Source organism: Chrysoperla carnea, chromosome 5 (assembly GCF_905475395.1).
Source record: "Chrysoperla carnea chromosome 5, inChrCarn1.1, whole genome shotgun sequence".
NCBI classification, from domain to species: domain Eukaryota; kingdom Metazoa; phylum Arthropoda; class Insecta; order Neuroptera; family Chrysopidae; genus Chrysoperla; species Chrysoperla carnea.
Window position 1 is genome coordinate 19,667,764 of NC_058341.1, and position 18,842 is coordinate 19,686,605.

The 18,842-nt window shown below is 32.3% G+C and overlaps 1 protein-coding gene across 3 annotated transcripts in view; it reads right to left on the reverse strand.

The window, feature by feature from the left end:
* Positions 1-399: 399 nt before the first annotated feature.
* LOC123300687 (transcription factor mef2A) overlaps positions 400-18,842 on the reverse strand; it is a 102,307-nt gene continuing 83,864 nt past the window's right edge. For all 3 annotated transcript variants that reach the window (XM_044883300.1, XM_044883301.1, XM_044883302.1), the window contains 6 exons: positions 6,296-6,477; positions 5,934-5,996; positions 4,872-5,052; positions 3,854-3,998; positions 2,794-3,012; positions 400-2,730 (listed from right to left, as the gene is read on the reverse strand). In XM_044883300.1, coding sequence (XP_044739235.1) covers positions 783-2,730; positions 2,794-3,012; positions 3,854-3,998; positions 4,872-5,052; positions 5,934-5,996; positions 6,296-6,477 — 2,738 coding nt within the window. In that variant the 3' untranslated portion in view covers positions 400-782. The remainder of the gene's footprint in view (positions 2,731-2,793; positions 3,013-3,853; positions 3,999-4,871; positions 5,053-5,933; positions 5,997-6,295; positions 6,478-18,842) is intronic.

Consider the following 18,842-nt stretch of genomic DNA (forward strand, 5'->3'; position numbering starts at 1 on the left):
GGCATACATATCCGATTTTGATTCTTTGTCTAATATTCTTAAGCTATATTTGATAAAATATAAAAATTTGTTTATCGTTTTTTTGTTAAATTCTTGATTGTTCTAAGCAAAAATAATTTCAATAAATTTGACACACACAGATTGCAGAAATAGTTTTCAACATTTGTATAAAAGTTTTAAAATTTATTACTTTGCTGTCTGTCACAGTATATTTCGAATTTAGAGCCTTCGCCTAGTCTTAACTTGACTAGATAAAATTTACAGTCGTTTACGTTTTCATTTAGTGATAAAATCGTTATTTTTTCCCTCGTTATTTAAGTGGTTAGTCATTTTTATAATATTCAATCGTTAATTCAACGGGAATTCCGTCAACGATTCGTCCTAGTTTGACCTTCAAAATGACTGATTTTTTAAATTTTAAAGACCTGATGCACTTGATGAGAGTATATCACTACGATAAAGTCAATAAATGAAATTTTGCCTTTATTGTCATATTTTATCCGTTCTTTGCGAAAATATTGAAAGAATTAGTCTCTAAACTATATTTGAAATTATAATTTTGGAATGCTTAATTCTTACTAAGATTGTCACTATGTGACATTTTTCTTGTCATCACACCATCCTTATATGATACAGACAAGCACACTTCTAGACGTTTTGCGTTTTTTGAAGTATGCTTCTTTGTACTCATCAAGTTAAATCTTTATATATGCTTTCAGTTCTATTTTTGCATAAACGATGCGACCCTGCGAATTTTTTTTAACCTAATTGATTTTATTACATTAAACATTAACAGATCTTGGTGTAGTTTCTTCAGAACTATCATTATTATTCGCCGTTCCAGAATTACCACGTATACAATCAGGTCGATCTGAACCACTTTGCCAACCTGAATCCATGGTAACATCACTATGATTTCCACCTAATTGTGCTTGAATTTCATCATCATCTTCCACGCTATTCACTTCCCCATATAATAAACCTACAGGATTCCCACCTAAATTTTGTATTAATGTAGATATATTTGATCCAATACTTTTTCTAGGTGACGTTGATGATGATTTACTATTAGTACAATTAATTGATTTTGGAGGGACATTATTATTTTTTGGACTGAAATGGTTACCAAAACAATTTTGGGTTGTAAAATTATTTAAACCAGAAATTGTTGTCGTTAAGTTACTTGATGCAGACGTTGTTTGGGCTATAACTTCGTATTGGGCATCGGGTGCTAAAAATTGATCATCGAGATTCTCATTTGACGTGGAAAATTTCATCATTCCAGGATGTAAATGATGACATTCCGTGGGAGTTTGTGGAAGTTTTTGTGAGGACACAGAAGGGGTTAAAGCATCGTCTGTGGTGTCGGTTAGAGGAGTTTGGACATTACTGCAATTACTTAAACTATTTTGAGAGAGATCTTTTGGTAATAATTGCTGAAGACATTGATCTGAAGATAATTCTTTACAATGTTCATCAGAGTTCGGTAATGGAAATGGTAAACGACTTCGTGTTGACATTTGCCGTTTACCCATACGATGTGCTAAGTAGTCTTCATCATCTCCATTTGGTGGCACACCTCCTGGTGCACTAAAATTTTGATTCATCTTTTGATTTAAAGCTTCATCATACAACGAAGAATCATGACCGTCATTTCGCACCGATATATTACAACAACTCGAAACATCAGCGAAATATACTTCAGATTCCGTTGGTTCTTGTGGTTTGCTCGGTTGAGCGGTCGTTTCTTGTGTTTGGAAGGCTGGATTTTCGACACCTTGCAATCGTGGAAGGAATCGACATTTTTGTGCCGAAGACGGTGAATTTGTATCTTTGTTTATTTGATTTGGTTCTTGATAATTATGTTCATCACTATGTTGTTCCGAAGATTCGTCAAAATTTTGTTGAGTTTGAAAAATATTTTGAATGTTTGTACGAAAATTTTGTTGGTTTACACTTTTTACTGAGGATATATCCATACGTTTTTTGGTTTTTCGTACGGGTAAAGTATTTGATATTCCGCTACTTGAATTATCCGTATTTTCAGCGGATTCACTTTGAAGATGATGTCCGTTATGGCCATGCTCAGATTCTGTTGTATTTTCATAATTATCTTTCGATATTGGCCCAGGTCGACTTCGAGGACGTTGCTGTTGATGTTGACATTCTGTTAGCTGGGTGTTTTGATCTTCATTTAATTGACAATGTGCGTGTGCATGGTGTAAATGATGTGAATGGTGATACCTAGTGGCTGGTGAAGCTGATGTTATAATACCCCGACGAGCTGGACTATCTGGATTTGAATAAGGAGGTGGTGGACCCCATAAATATGCTCCAGGTGGTTGTCTATCAGCTAATACTGTATAACCACCGGATCCAGTCGTTGCTGTTATTGATTCAACCCCACTACCAGGTATTGAGGAAGAGACTGGACCACTAGCTAAACCACCAGGGACAGAACTAAAGCCATACTGACTATCTGGACTACTTATGGTTGTTGGGTAATTGAAATTAACTCCGCTAGCTCGGGTTGAATCAGGACATGCTCCACCACCACGACTCCATGGTAAACGTCTCCAATTCCAACCACTATTATTATTTCTAGCTCGTATACTTCCATTTCCCTCTACAACTGTATTCGATTGTAGGCCAGGAACATTTGTGTTTGGGCCAATTTCCTCTCCTGGATTTGGTGAGTAAAAATTCCCTATACGTCCCGGTGTCCAGAATCTAAGACAAACAAAAAATAATCAAAAATGCTATGAATAAACGAAATATTTGCAAAATATTTACCTGTCTAATGCGTGGGTGTCCCATGGATATAAATGTGGATTTGCTGGAATTGGTGTATAACGACATTCTTCACAACAACTACAAAATCCAGAACCGGTACTTAATGATACTGGTGGACCTCGTACTGAACCTGAATTCACTCCAGAATTTGTCTGATGTTGATATAATGAACGACATCGTAATTCTAATTGTTCCCAATACATTTTTTTCCTTTCATGACTGAAACAAAATGAAGAGAGGTTTTCAGAGAATGGATTCATAAAAGGTAAATAATTGAAAAAGAAGACGCTTGTCGCAACTTCCACATTTGAGAAAACTTCTACAAATCTGTCTACCTTGATCAGAAGTAAATGAGATACTCAGATTCGATTTTTTCCATTACGACTCATTAGCGTTAATATCCTTATGGTATCTCTAGGACTCCCGGGGGGTACTTATAATAAAGCTTATAAGAGTTAACACTGGAATTGACTCTGGAATTTGGATCTGCGGTTTTAGAGAACTTCTTCTCTCTTTAGAGGTTTGTCTGAAGTTGAGGTTTGTAGACATAGGATCTCAAAAGTTTGGCTTTGTTAAAAATTGCCCAAATCGAGGATTGTCTATAAATACTTCGAGAAACTTACTTGCCCCTCAATAATAAACATAGACAGAGGAGATCATCTGTGCTTTTGATTCCAAATTTGGGAGTAGCTACGATAAACCCACCTTGAAGGACAAACCAAAAATCTAGCTGTGCATACCCAAAATTAGATCATTCAGCTGGTGGTGACTCATGATCTTAGGGACGTTTATAGAGGTCGATGAAATTTTAATTAATGTTATTTGCAGCTATAAAAGTCCGGGATTCAAATAAATAATGTTTGAAGACCCAGCTGAAATCTACGAGGTTTCTGGTTTGCTTTTGACCTCGATAGTATATACTAGTCATTTGCTTATAATAGAAACTTTCCTAACGAGATACTCTCAAGGAAGCTGCAGAAGACCTTCAAGTACCGTTGTTAAAAACCCGATTGTGGTACCAAAAAGTACCTAAAAAGAATTTGAAAGAATAAAAACTCACCTAAGTAATTGATAAACAAGCATACATGAAAAAATGCATACTAATATACCACTAACTGATAAACCAAACATTGCACGTAAACATGAATACAATGCTCCATGGATGACTTCACAATCTGGTGTTGAATCAAATACAAATCTTGTACCTATTAAAACATCAATAATTATATTAAATACTTTACTTTTATTTATAATTAATTAATTAAATCGAATATTTATATTAACAGTTTGATTTTTTAATTACACATATCGGAGGGTCTTATGCCAGACAGGCGTATTCGCCAAAACACAACTTTTAAAGAGAGCCGATTGAAGTTTCATCAATTTTAAAATTATGTTTGCCTACGATTGTTGTCTTAACTCGAGAAAATCATCTTAATCGTCTCTAGCTTAAGGAAAACGCAGAAGGCTCCCAAAACAAGAATTTGGGGGCCCCTTGCGGTGCAAAATAGTAAATTATTTCATTTTTAAATTGTGATTTTTACACAGTACCTCATGGAAGAAGGACAATAATGTTAATTGTACAAAATTAATCGGTGATTGGAGCTTCAAAAAAGTTTTCATTATGAAGAAAACTTATCACAGATTCTGTTTATGCAAAAGAAACATAACCTTACGATGCTTTCCAAATAGAAAACATAAAAAAACTTTTTTGACGTTTAAACGTCAAAAACTAGTCAAATTGACGTTTAAATTTTATCGAACTAAAGTTGACGGATATGCCTTTCTGACATGAGGCCCTCGATATTAAAAAAAATGGCGCCATAATGCTATTTTAATGTCTTACAGATAAAAAAATGAAGAGACATTAATAAAACAAGATCAACTTATAAATTCTTAGTATTATTTGTACTTGTTTAATTATGGAGAAAAAAAATCATTTAAAATCAAGTGATATGCTTTGAATTTTAATAATATATAAAGACTAAAAATTTATATTAGGTTAGGTTTAACAAAAAAGGATAGGTTATGATTGTGCTTTATGAAAATGATATTTAAAAGTTGAATAAAATAATTACCTTCATCAGTTTCAGCATGAGCTTCTAAAAGTACGGAATAACATGTACAAGTTCGTGTTTTTTGTGTATAAACACATTCTCGTAGTGTTTGTAAACGATTCATATGTATTACAGTTGTGGTAATTGTTACTAAAACGCATGTTAACGCACATACCAGACAACATATTCCGCTTACTTTTATCTGTGAACAGAAAAACATCCTTTTAGAAAATAGAAAAGGTTTTATATTAATATGAAAATTTTCGGATTTGGAGAAATAACCTGACTAAATCATTATTTAAAGATTTATACTCTTTAAGGGGCTACAACCCTAAATATGTTTTTCTCGAAACTGTATATTCAAAGTCGGTTGCCAAAAGTTCTTGAACGAAGGATTTGAATTCTGAAGACCTGATTCTTCAGTCTTCATTTTATACTGAATAATTTTGGAAACAGAAAATAGTACAAAATGTAGACTGGATTCAATGAGGAGAATACAAATTTGCATTCATTGGAATTGAAGGAATCTTCACGAATTTAAAGAATGAATTTCATTACGACCATAGACTTACGGCGTATGTGGAAGCATGCTGGAAATGTCATAAATGACTTATGCATAGAGATACTACCATAAAGCTGCATAGATATGGGAAGCCCAATGAGTGAATTTGAGAGAAGTAGAAAAAGACAGAAATTGTAGTCGTATAAGAGAGACGAAGATAACTATCTGCCACCCTTTATTTGTCTCTCTCTCTACTGCGATCAACCGTTTGATGGGGTCTTAGCAGCTCTATGGTATTTTTCTCTATGGACTGATATAAATAAAACACTTAACCTAAAACTTAATTAATAAATAATAAAATATACCTAAAACAATTATATTTTCGATATTATTTTAATAAAGAACTACTTATTGAACAAAAATTCAAAAGTAAATTCAAACTAAAAATACAAATAATTATGTTGTCTGTCAATCAAACTATAAATAATAATAACCTAACCTAAAAAACGTATACAATTGATAATATAAATTGGGTCGTTAGGTAAAATATTAATTAAATAAAAAAAAAAAAAAATACTTACTAAATAACTAAAACGATTTCGTCGTCTTGCTAAACTCATTACACATAAACCAGTTAACATTAACTAGAAAAAAATAAATAAAATAATCATATAGATACGAAAATTGAACGATTTTGATTAGCCAGCCATATCACGAAGACCCTGTGAAAAAGAATAAAGCAAATTTATTCTGCGTGAACGTAGAATAACGTGTTAACACATCCTCTGGATTGCCAGAAAGAGAAAAAGGGTCTAAACTAGTATTCAAAGCAAATAGTAATTTTCCTTAGGTCGATAATCAATGGGACTTTAACGTTTCTCGTAATCTGGTAATAAGGATAGCTCGTGTATGGCTAGCTAGTAGAGAAAAAGGAAAAACTTACCATAGTTGCAGGTACAAATGTTGGAATTGTTTCAAAATATGTTAAGGTGGATGTATATGATCGTAACATAAAATATACAGCCAAAAATAATGCTCCAATAATTGTGGACAGACCACCGCATGCACAACACCAAAAAACATACTTTTTGATGCCATTATGATGATGGTGTGAGCTCGAACCACCTAGAAACAAAAGAAAGTGTTAATTAAGTTAACAATTCAATAATTCTTACAATTCGAACAAATCAAACAAAATTTAAAAAACCTACGAGTTTTCGGGTATGGAACTCTAAACTCCCACTTGAAACATAGATAAGAATATTCTCCAAATACGAAAAATAATCCAAATACGATGCCACAGACAGACACACACAGGGGTCAAACTTCTAACACCCCTTTTTTGATTCAAGGGTTAAAAAATAATTTGTTACTATAGAATTTTTCAGAATGTGAATTTGTCAGAATATTTCCCCAATTTTTGTGGAAGATTCTACTTCCCATCATAGATTTATGGTAAAAAAAATCAAAAACAATGAAATAAAAACAGAGGTATATCGAAATCGGGTCCCTATAGCTTACAGGTCCTTTTTTCCCTGCAAGAGAACAATCTGCTACCTGAAGACAGAGCTTCCTTTATAAAATTAATATTAAAACTATATGAACGATTATTTTCATTTAGCTTTAATATCGAATGCACAGTTCAATAATTATTAAAGCTTTTCATTATAACTGTGTGTACCATTGCAATATGGTTGACTGATTTTAATTTTTTTTTAGTGAGATTTAAAAAAGATTTATAGACCAAATTATACGGCTGCATGTTTATATTTTTTTATTTATATTTATTTTTGTTGTTGTTGTTGTAGAATTTAGGGTAAATAGCAAACTTTTCAATAAATTTCATATATGCATAATACATACAACAAAGTTTTTAATGTGAAACTAGCGCAAACCAATTAAAGTATTAAAGTTTAATTAATATATATAGAGCAAGAGCCCGCTTCGGCCAGACGCACATCATTTCATAAAACCCTAAAGTTTATCTGCGCACGTCACCAACACAGGTAAGAACGATGAGCGACTATGTAGTTTAGGTAGTGGTTACCTTGACAGGTAACAGGTAACAAAGGTGTAAAAAACAGCACCTCAAGTACATTAAGACATAAAGCTCTATTTTTTTATATTTTCTTCAGAATAATATTTAAAATGACGTCATGCATTGCCAGACACTTAGTATAGTTTCAACCCCCTGCCAGACACCCCCAAACTCTAAAAAATTGTGATTACACTTACATTATAGTATAAAAGCTGAATTTTATATATGTTTCTTGGGGGACTATGAAAAGAAGTTACCCCAGTAGCCGGACAGTTTTCAAGGTTTTTTCCATCTTGCCAGAGGCCTTGAGAGTCCGCCGTCGGTGCGAGCAGCACCTCAAGTACGTTAAGATATAAAGCTCGTTTTTTTTTACATTTTCTTCAGAATAATATTTAAAATGACGTCATCCATTGCCGGACACTTAGTATAGTTTCAACCCCCTGCCAGACACCCCCAAACTCTAAAAAATTGTGATTACACTTACATTATAGTATAAAAGCTGAATTTTATATATGTTTCTTGGGGGACTATGAAAAGAAGTTACCCCAGTAGCCGGACAGTTTTCAAGGTTTTTTCCATCTTGCCAGAGGCCTTGAGAGTTCGCCGTCGGTGCGAGTGCGAGGCAATATATATTCAGGCGGGTTTGAGTGAGATGACACATTTAAAATTACTTATATTTGGTCTGATTTTTGTTACAGAGTAAGGCCCAATTACTTCCCAAATAACATGGTGTCTTTAAGAATAGTCCGTATTATAGCTACCATTCATTACCGCTAAATATTTTACTAATTATTTTACGAGGTGTAACAAAAATTACGCTCATATTGAAAATTGGAATAACTTTCTAATATTGATTAATATTTTAACTTTTTCTAATATTGATTATTTTTTAGAATTTTAATTTTCTTTATTAACTTGTTTCACCCAAAAAGCTGGTTGAATTTTATTTTTTCAGAAAATTTCGTTTCAGTTAACATTTTGATTTTTAAAATTATGACCTTGAAACTTGAATATTATTCGCGATTTAATGATACAATAGAAAGCACTGTAATGGTCACGTCATAGCCATTCAGGTGGGTTTGAGTGGTGCGCATGACCATCTGTCATGCGCACCATGTGTTGAACTATTATACGTTCAGTATACGTTTTATCATTTATTTGTGTAGTTTGTGAAATAAATTTAATTGAGTTTTAAGTAAAGTGTTAGCATGGAAAATAAATGCATTTGTTTTGTTTGTAAAGAAAGTAGCGGCAAAATAGTATTGTCTTCAGAGGAAACTTTCAAAAAATGTAAAAATATTTTGAATGCCAGAAAAAAACATAAACTAAAATATAAAGACATTAGTTTGCCCGATGAATATACAGACTGTGGTTATCACCGGGAATGCTATAAAGCATTCACAGGAGTTATGAAAAAGTATTTAATTTCTAAACCTGTGTGTTCTAATGAAAAAAATGAAGAAGCAGCATCAGCCAGTGTACCTACAGACAATCGCTCTCCATCCACCCCGTCGACGCCTGAGTTGACCATCGAACCATCTAATTTACAATCTTCCACTACAGAATCGTCAATCTCTCAAACAACTTTTACTTCCGAATCAATAGAACCTCAACCTACAACTTCTCAAGAAATATCTCAAGAAAATATTGAAACTTTTGAGTCAGATACTCCTAAAAATAATCGTTCAACTCCAATAGTACATAATGTTACTGAGAGTGATGGCAGTATTAATAATAATCCAAAAGTTTGTGTATTCTGCAATAGAAAATATAAAAAATTACGGTCGAAAATGCTTCCACTTCACGAAACAGACACCAACCAATTTAAATCTAGTTTATTACCTAAAGTCGAAGGTCGAGACGAGTTTGCAGAATTATTAAATAGATTACAAAATTTTTCTGGTTCGAAAATACACTATCATACAGAATGTAGAGTCGATTTGTACAATAAAATATCATCATTAAAAAAACCAGTCAATAAAAGTGATTGGCATTTTCATCGAGAATATCACCAAATGGCTTTTGATGAAATAAGTGTAATCATCGAGGAAGACATAATCAAAAAAGGGCGCTGTCATTTATTAGTACATTTACACGAACTGTATATGGATTCATTGGAAAAAAATTTTCAAGACAATTCTGTTGAAGTGAATGTTACTTTCAATGCTCAACACCTAGAAGAAAAAATGTTAAAAAAATTTTCTAATGATATTAAATCTTTGATGGTTCATAACAAAAAAATAATAGCACCGAAATTTTTACACGTAATAGACGATACAATGTTGGAAAATTTACAAACCGAACATATTTTACAAAAAGCGGCATTGATTTTAAGAAAAACAATATGGCAAATAGAAAAGAAAAAGTTACCGGCTAAAAATATTACAGCGCAGGATTTAATATCAGGAGAAGCTTCGATACCGCAACAATTACTGGATTTTTACTCTACTCTTCTTGCTGGGGCCAATCAAAAACGAAAAAACAGCTTAAAATGTAATCGCCAATCTCGCTCCTATTGTCAAGATGTGATTTTTGGAGTTCATAATGGTCATTTGAAAACGTCAAAGCATATAATGTTAGGCATGACTTTAAAGAGCTTGACGAGCAGTAGAAAAGTTATTGATATCGTTAATAGATACGGGCACTGTATAAGTTATCAAGGAGTTGAGGAACTAGAAACGGAAACAACGTTTACTACTATTGAAAAGTCTAGTTTATGCCCAGAAAAAATTAAAAAGAAACCTGAACTTTTTACTGGTGTGGCATATGACAATTTTGACCGTTTTGTGGAGACTACGAGCGGAAAGGATACTTTACATGATACAGTGGGAATTATTTACCAAAATATTGAGTCAAATACAGCCGAAGAACCTGAAATATCCGAAGAATCTGAGATGTCTGAAGCGTCGATTCTAAATCATGGTAATAACTCACAACAACAAAAAAGGAAAAGAAGAACTTTTGAAGCCATATCTACTGAAGAGACTCCGTATCCAAAGAAACCAAAAATGACAGGTGAACTACAATTAAAGCCTGATGATATAGAAATTACACACTCTACAGATTCGCAAATACACACTATAATTGACAATATATGGATGATTAGTCATGCTTTTGAATTACCTAATGTACCAATGTGGGTTGGTTTCAACAGCCGGATTGATAATAATGACAGTCCACAACAAATTATTTCTTATTTAACCCCAATCAATGCATCTCCAACCAGTACATCCATAGTTCTAGAGACTATGAAACAAAGTAAAAAAATTGCAGAAGATTTACACCAACCTTCCATACAGGTTACCTATGATCTTGCCATTGCAAAAGTTGCATACCAAATACAAGCCACGGAAAAACCTTCTTTTGATAACTTATTCATACATTTAGGACCGTTTCATTTAATGATGGCTTATTTTAAAGCAATCGGTAAGGTGATAAATACCTGTGGGTTAACAAATGTAATGGTTGAGAGTAATTTACTGGCAAATGGTTCTGTAAATGGATTTCTTGATGGAAAACACTTTAACCGTTGTAGAAGATTACATCCAATGGTTGCTTTGGGGTTGGAAATACTATTTTTTAAATCGTTCTTACAAAATAATAATATAACATTAACGGATGATGTAATAGAAGAAGTGGAAAGACTTCAAAACAGCGAAATATCGTCATTTCACATAGAAAATGAAGACTTAAAAGAATTAATAAATAGTTACGGAATTTACAAGCAACAATCTCTCAATGGCGAACATGGTAAAACTGCACAGTTTTATTTAATTTACATCAACCTTATAAACTATTACCTGAATCTATCACGAAGCATTCGGACTGGAAATTTCGAGCTTTTTAAATCGATGCTGCCCAAAATTACAAATATATTTTTTATATGTAATCAACAAAATTATGCACGATGGACCGTAAAATACTATGATAATTTGTTGAAAGTTGCAGAAACTCATCCGGATTTATACGAAGGATTCAAAATAGGCTGCTTTGGTATTAAAAGGACCACCAAGCCGTTTTCAAGACAACCTATTGACCTGGTGTTAGAGCAAACGATAAACGCAGACGCTGCTAGAAGGCTCACAGGAGTATTACATTTTACAAATTCAATTTCAGCCCGTCAACGGTGGGCTCGAAATCATGATGTAAGATCCACAATAATAAGCCAAGTTTACGTAGAACTAGGCTTACAAACTCATCAAGATGTTTCTGCAGACTTGAATCTTCATAATATTCGGAAAAATACCAAGCAGTTACAAAATTTCATTACCACGTTCGATCGATTTATTAATCCCTTTAGCTCAGAAGTACCAAAAGAACAATTGATTAATATTTCATCTGGGAAATCTGCATCACCACCAGTAGAGGCGTACCTTCTAAATATTGAAGTAAATGGAGATCACCACCGCAAAGCATTCATTTCTGAGTGTTTATCAGATATTAACCGATTCGAAAAAGCCATAAAGAAAACATCAGTAGACAACTTCTCTAAAGATTATGAGAAGAAAAAAAAAGTTCAAGTAGGTGGTAAAATTCAAGAAATTAAAATTCAAAGAGATTTATTTGGACGTATGCTAGGAATTTCAATGGACTACAAAGTAGATATTTCAAAAATTTTATCTTACCCAATTACTTCAGTGCCATTGTCCATGTGCCATTTGGATGGAAATATTTGTAAAACTGATAAATCTGCTTTGATGAAAAGTTTAGAGAAAGAGGTCCAACACGAGCAACCAAGTCATATCGATGTTCTAATCATTGATGGGTTTTTCTTGTTGCACACAATGAAAAATGTTCCGAAAAACTTTGGAAACATTTCAAAAAAAATTTTACAAATGGTCACTCAATTACAAGCATCGAGAATTGATGTTATCTTTGATCAGTACTTTACCCCATCGATCAAAGATTATGAACATTCACAACGATTTGAATCTGCGCAATTAGAGTTTACAATAACTGGGCCTGAGCAAGTTCGACCAAGTGATTTTGCCAAAGAATTGAAAAATTTGAATTTTAAAGAAGCTCTTGTTGATTTCTTCATTTCACATTGGGCTACTGATGAAGCGGTGCCATTTATTCAAAATAAAATTATAAACGTGAATTTCAGACAATGTCATTCATTTACTGTTAATAGTTCTAATCACGTTGTTTTAAGTGTAGATGAAGAGTTGTCATGCCCAGAACATGAGGAAGCAGATACTAAGATAGTGTATCATGCGTGTAACATCGACTATCAAGCAAATATAGTAATCAGAAGTGTTGATACTGATATTGCTGCTATAATGCTTGGAAACATGCATCATCTTAAAAACGATTCATGTGTGTGGATCCTTACAGGTACTGGAAATAACTTAAGATATGTTAACCTAACCAAAATACACGCAGAGTTGGGAGATTCTATTTGTCGGAGCTTACCTGGGTTTCATGCAATCACAGGATGTGATTACAATCCTGCATTTTTCAGGAAAGGAAAATTAAAACCTTACAAAATATTGAAAAAACATCAGGAGTATCAGAAAGCTTTCATGAAGTTCGGTAACAATGAATTAATTGAAGACAGCGATGAACAACGAAACGTTTTTAATATTGTCCAGAAATTCATATGCAACATATATAATGTCGGTAGCATAATTGATGTTGATGCTGCGCGCCTTCAAATGTTCATTGATTCATATACGGTCTCTGATGTGGACGAAGCTTTTGATCGAAAAAAATTGCGGAATTTCGACGCCAGCAATCTACCACCATGTAAAAGCGAACTGTTGCAACAATTTTTACGTGCAAATTATATATGTTGTATTTGGAACAATGCTCACCTAAAAAGTCCAACCATATATAAGCCAGAAAATAATGGTTGGGTACAAGAAAATAACCAATATCATTTCAAATGGTTTGAAGGGGATCAGCTACCAAATTATGTCAGTGATTCGTTAGAAATTATATCAGGTATGTAATTACTATGTCAAATTATGTACATGATTTTATTATTATTCATAATTGTATTAACTCGATTAAATTTTTACAGAAACTGACGAAGAAGGTGATATTGACATCAATCAAGAGGACTGGAGTAGTAGTGACGATGATTGTGAAAATATTGACGACAACGATGAAAACTCTGAGCATTAGTAAATCATTTTTTGTATACAATTATATTTTTTTAAACTCTGTAATAATTATAAGAATATTTTTTACTTTCTATAATATTGCTATGAATAAAATATTTGTTCATTGGATTTCATACGATAAACAATATTATTACCTCATACAGTCAAAACTTGAATTTCTAAAAAATATTAACAAAACTCTAAAAATTTATGGATTACTTTTGTTTTTTTATTAAACTCACCATCTCACTCAAACCCGCCTGAATACATATTGCCTCGCGCTCGCACCAATGGCGGACTCTCAAGGCCTCTGGCAAGATGGAAAAAACCTTGAAAACTGTCCGGCTACTGGGGTAACTTCTTTTCATAGTCCCCCAAGAAACATATATAAAATTCAGCTTTTATACTATAATGTAAGTGTAATCACAATTTTTTAGAGTTTGGGGGTGTCTGGCAGGGGGTTGAAACTATACTAAGTGTCCGGCAATGGATGACGTCATTTTAAATATTATTCTGAAGAAAATGTAAAAAAAAACGAGCTTTATATCTTAACGTACTTGAGGTGCTGCTCGCACCGACGGCGGACTCTCAAGGCCTCTGGCAAGATGGAAAAAACCTTGAAAACTGTCCGGCTACTGGGGTAACTTCTTTTCATAGTCCCCCAAGAAACATATATAAAATTCAGCTTTTATACTATAATGTAAGTGTAATCACAATTTTTTAGAGTTTGGGGGTGTCTGGCAGGGGGTTGAAACTATACTAAGTGTCCGGCAATGGATGACGTCATTTTAAATATTATTCTGAAGAAAATGTAAAAAAAAACGAGCTTTATATCTTAACGTACTTGAGGTGCTGCTCGCACCGACGGCGGACTCTCAAGGCCTCTGGCAAGATGGAAAAAACCTTGAAAACTGTCCGGCTACTGGGGTAACTTCTTTTCATAGTCCCCCAAGAAACATACATAAAATTCAGCTTTTATACTATAATGTAAGTGTAATCACAATTTTTTAGAGTTTGGGGGTGTCTGGCAGGGGGTTGAAACTATACTAAGTGTCTGGCAATGCATGACGTCATTTTAAATATTATTCTGAAGAAAATATAAAAAAATAGAGCTTTATGTCTTAATGTACTTGAGGTGCTGTTTTTTACACCTTTGTTACCTGTTACCTGCCAAGGTAACCACTACCTAAACTACATAGTCGCTCATCGTTCTTACCTGTGTTGGTGACGTGCGCAGATAAACTTTAGGGTTTTATGAAATGATGTGCGTCTGGCCGAAGCGGGCTCTTAGACTAATAGGTAGATTGGGAGATTGGAGCATATAATATAACTGTTTGCTTATATATTACCTACATAGCAAACAGTTTCATATGTACTTTCTATATACAGGACGTTTAATTCAGGAGAGCGTTGGTCATGTTGGAGGGTTAAGGACTAATAGTACCATGAAGAAAATTAAAATTGTTGATAACTACTTAAGGTAGTACTATCGGTAATAGACTTTGGATTAAGTTAAATTTTTGAGGGCCTTCAGAGATATTTTAAAGATATTTTAACATTGATCCTTATGGGAAATCACAGATTTTATTTTATTTCACAAAACTGGACGTACAGATTTGCAGTTCTCTGAAGGCCCCTAAAAATTTAACTGGTTAATTATGATATAATAATGGACTATGCAAAATTTCATTAAATTCTGAATGCCAAGTCTATTACCGGTAGTACTACCTTAAGATAATTCCTCAAAAAATTGAAAAATATGATCATACTTGAGATTTCTGTTTCGAATTTAATTTATAAATTCTGTTAGAACTTGGGAAAATTAGACGAAAATTAAGAGTAAAATTTTTCGATATAAAACATAGTTTTAAAAATATTGATAAAGATTTAGAGAAAATCACTTATATAGAAGAAATAACACATCAAATTGATTTCATCACTTTAAATGTCTTTTATGGAAAAACGCGTGCCATTTTCTTTATAGAAAAATATTTGCCATGCTTTTAATTAATGATTATCAGTTTTCCAAATTTTTCTTAAGAAAATTAGCCTTTTAACAGCTCAACGCAAACTATAACTGCCCAAATCTATAAATTCAAAAGCGTAAGGGGTATTAATGAATTTACCTGCTTATAAAGGGCATTAATGAGAATGCATATACATGATTTAAAGATTTTCTTAAGAAAATGAGATTTTTTTGGTCCTTCTCGAGGTACGTCCTTAATAAACGGCAACCCGGAAAACTTGATCATATCTAGTGTCAGAACATGATGTCCATCAAACTCTGAAACTTTTGTTTCAAGTTATTTTTGAATGGACAATTCAAAAAATTCAAAGGTCCATCTTGTATCTAGTTTTGTTTGCAAAGTTACTTTCAGTAATAAAAAAGGCGAACTAAAACTGTACAAAATTGTCGACTAAGTAGTATGGATTCTTTTTTACGTGTTAATTTTTTTGTGGGCAATTACGTTTTCTTAAAGTCGATGCCAATCATACCTTTAGCATAGAAATTTTAAGATTTATGTAAATCCCTATAGACAATTCAGAAGTAAACGTACTGTACTATAATGTATATGTATCTTGCTAATATAGCTCGTTTTTAGCTATATAACGTATAGTTTTGATTTCAAATGGATTACCTAAATAACAAAATTCAATTTATTTCTCTATTTATTTTTATATAAAACTAAATAGAATAAAAAAAAATGCTGATACATCTAGCATTATATCCCACTAATAATTTATAGATGCTTTTTAGAAATAATATGTTTTGATGGCTGCCATATTGTTTGGTAATGTTATTCGTTGTATGTATAATAATTATTGTTCTATTTTGTTGGAAATAAAAATAAAAATAATAAAAATATTTCAAATAGTAATTTTTCCGAAAAATACCTTGGTTTTCTCTAATTTTCTTATAGTTATTTATAGTATCAAGTAATTTGTTTTTAAAGTGTATTGAGTTTCATAAATCGTTCCATTACCATAAATTGCATTCAAGGTATCATTAAAAGGTATAATATTTGTTTATTTATTAACAACTACCTTGATGTCCGCGTATAGAATGGACATTCCTTGCTCTCACTTATCTCCCTTCCATAAAACTGGAAATAGGGGTAGGGATAGGGAGGTAAAATATATGTACAGTTTTCAATTTTTTTTAAATGTAAAGTACTCATAGCTCATTGAGTTTATCAGAACAGGTGGTCATGAATTGTATTTTTAACATTTTTACATTTTAACGTTTACCATTTATACAGAAATCTTTAAATCATGATTCAAAATGATGCTCATAGATGGCACAGTTAAATGTCAGACTAAATTGAATTGAAAGGTCCACCTTTATATATATTTAAATTAAAGCTCAAGTGTTATGAGCTGTAAGCTGTATTACTTTAGAGTTTCAATCAAGTCCATTCAAGTAGTTTTTGCGTCAAAGCGTCACAAATAAGCAAACAAACAACCTTACTTTCACATTTATAATAAATAAGATAACAAGATAATTCAAAAACGAAAAGAGATATCGAGTTGAAATTTTTATAGCGTGCTCAGGACGTAAAAAGTGAGGTCGAGTTCGAAAATAAGCAAAAGGTAGGTAGGTCAAGGTAGTAGGCTCAATGTTTACCCGTGAGAGCGCAAATTACGTCAGTTATATGGGTATGACTTGTATGTATATGTGGTTAACTTTCTTTACTTCTAAACATTGTAATCAACACTGTCTATACATGGTATTTCAACAATTAACTCAGTCAATTGTTTGTTTTCACTTGTAAAACAATAAATTCGAAGTAGATAAAATTAAATTGATATGCATGTGGTTATTACAATAGATAAAATAATAAATTGCTTCGATTAAATTAATTTCATAAACACTAATTAATAATTATCAATGATCATGATAATTATTAATATAATTCGATTATTACAATAATATATGCATACATTTGTTGTGTATGTATAGTTATGTGTGTTAGAATTATATAATTAATATGTATAATCATAATTGTCTTGTATAAATAGTTATTTGTTAGTTTATGTAAATTATTACGGATGGATTTACATAGATATTGAAATATTTTATTGAATGAATTACCTCTTTATTCACTTATCAATTATTTATATTCAATAAATCAAAATCATTACTTATTGTATACGAACTATGAAAGTAGAGTATGGACTGGATTCTATTCTTTAGAAGTGCATATAGGAATAAAATACACTTAAAAAAAACTAAATCAAACACTTGCTTTAAGACAATTCTATACACATTTTTGATTGGCGTAAAATCATTCTTTGATTATCGTGAAACTTTATAATTTTTTTAAGAATCCTCTTAAATATTCATTGATGGAAAACAAAATTTATAAAGAAAAACGATTATCCAGATAAGAATGGTTAAAGTTACAATTGAATTTCAAGCACTGCGATTATCCCCTTTACTCTATCGATTGGAAATTTTGATATGTTATACGTATTTATATTCTACCTGTATTGAGTACTTTTATTTTTCGAAAATCTTGTTAATTTTCCCAATTTTCATTGTTCACACCCAGGTACATTTTTCTTATTCCACTATACCTGGATGTGAACAGTGAAAATTGGGAAAATTTACAAGATTTTCGAAAAACAAAAGTAACCAGGGCAGGTAGAATATAAATACCTATAACTTATCCAAAATTCGTATTTTTTGATTATAATTAATTAAAGTTGCCTTGTACCTTCGAAGCCGGAGTCTCCGTCCCAAAGCCGGAGAGTTGACAACCCTATCGAAGAACTGAACATCCTTGCATTGTATGACACATCCAGAATATTAAGTTCCTCGATAACACTATCGTTATCGTTATTATCTAAGAAAGATTTATATTGTTAACTTGACAGTCTAAAAAGAGTAAAAAATCAGATTTATTATTTGGATCAATTTTTACGAAATGGAAATGTAATCCTAGATTTTCGACTGAATTGTTAATCGAGATTAGTTTAATTATGATAAAGCTCGCAAAATCGAATGGTTTTGTCACATACAACGCATGGACGACTTCCAAATGCCTAAAAGAGTATTAAATGCTAAAGTTTACACCACGAGGAGAAGAGAGAGGCGCAAAATAAGATGGATGGACAATATCACGGATCATCTCCTTATTATGAAGATCACAGGATGGTGTTCCAAGACGAAAACCAGAATGCTATGGAGACCAAAGCCCACCCAGAGCTATAGTGCCGTTTGATCAGGTTAGTTCAGTTTAATTATGATAATAAATAGATAATAAAAGAGTACATTTTAATTTGTTGTAAAAGAACCCATATTTTCTTCTTTTTCAATTTTTATGTATGTGTAGTTTTAAAAA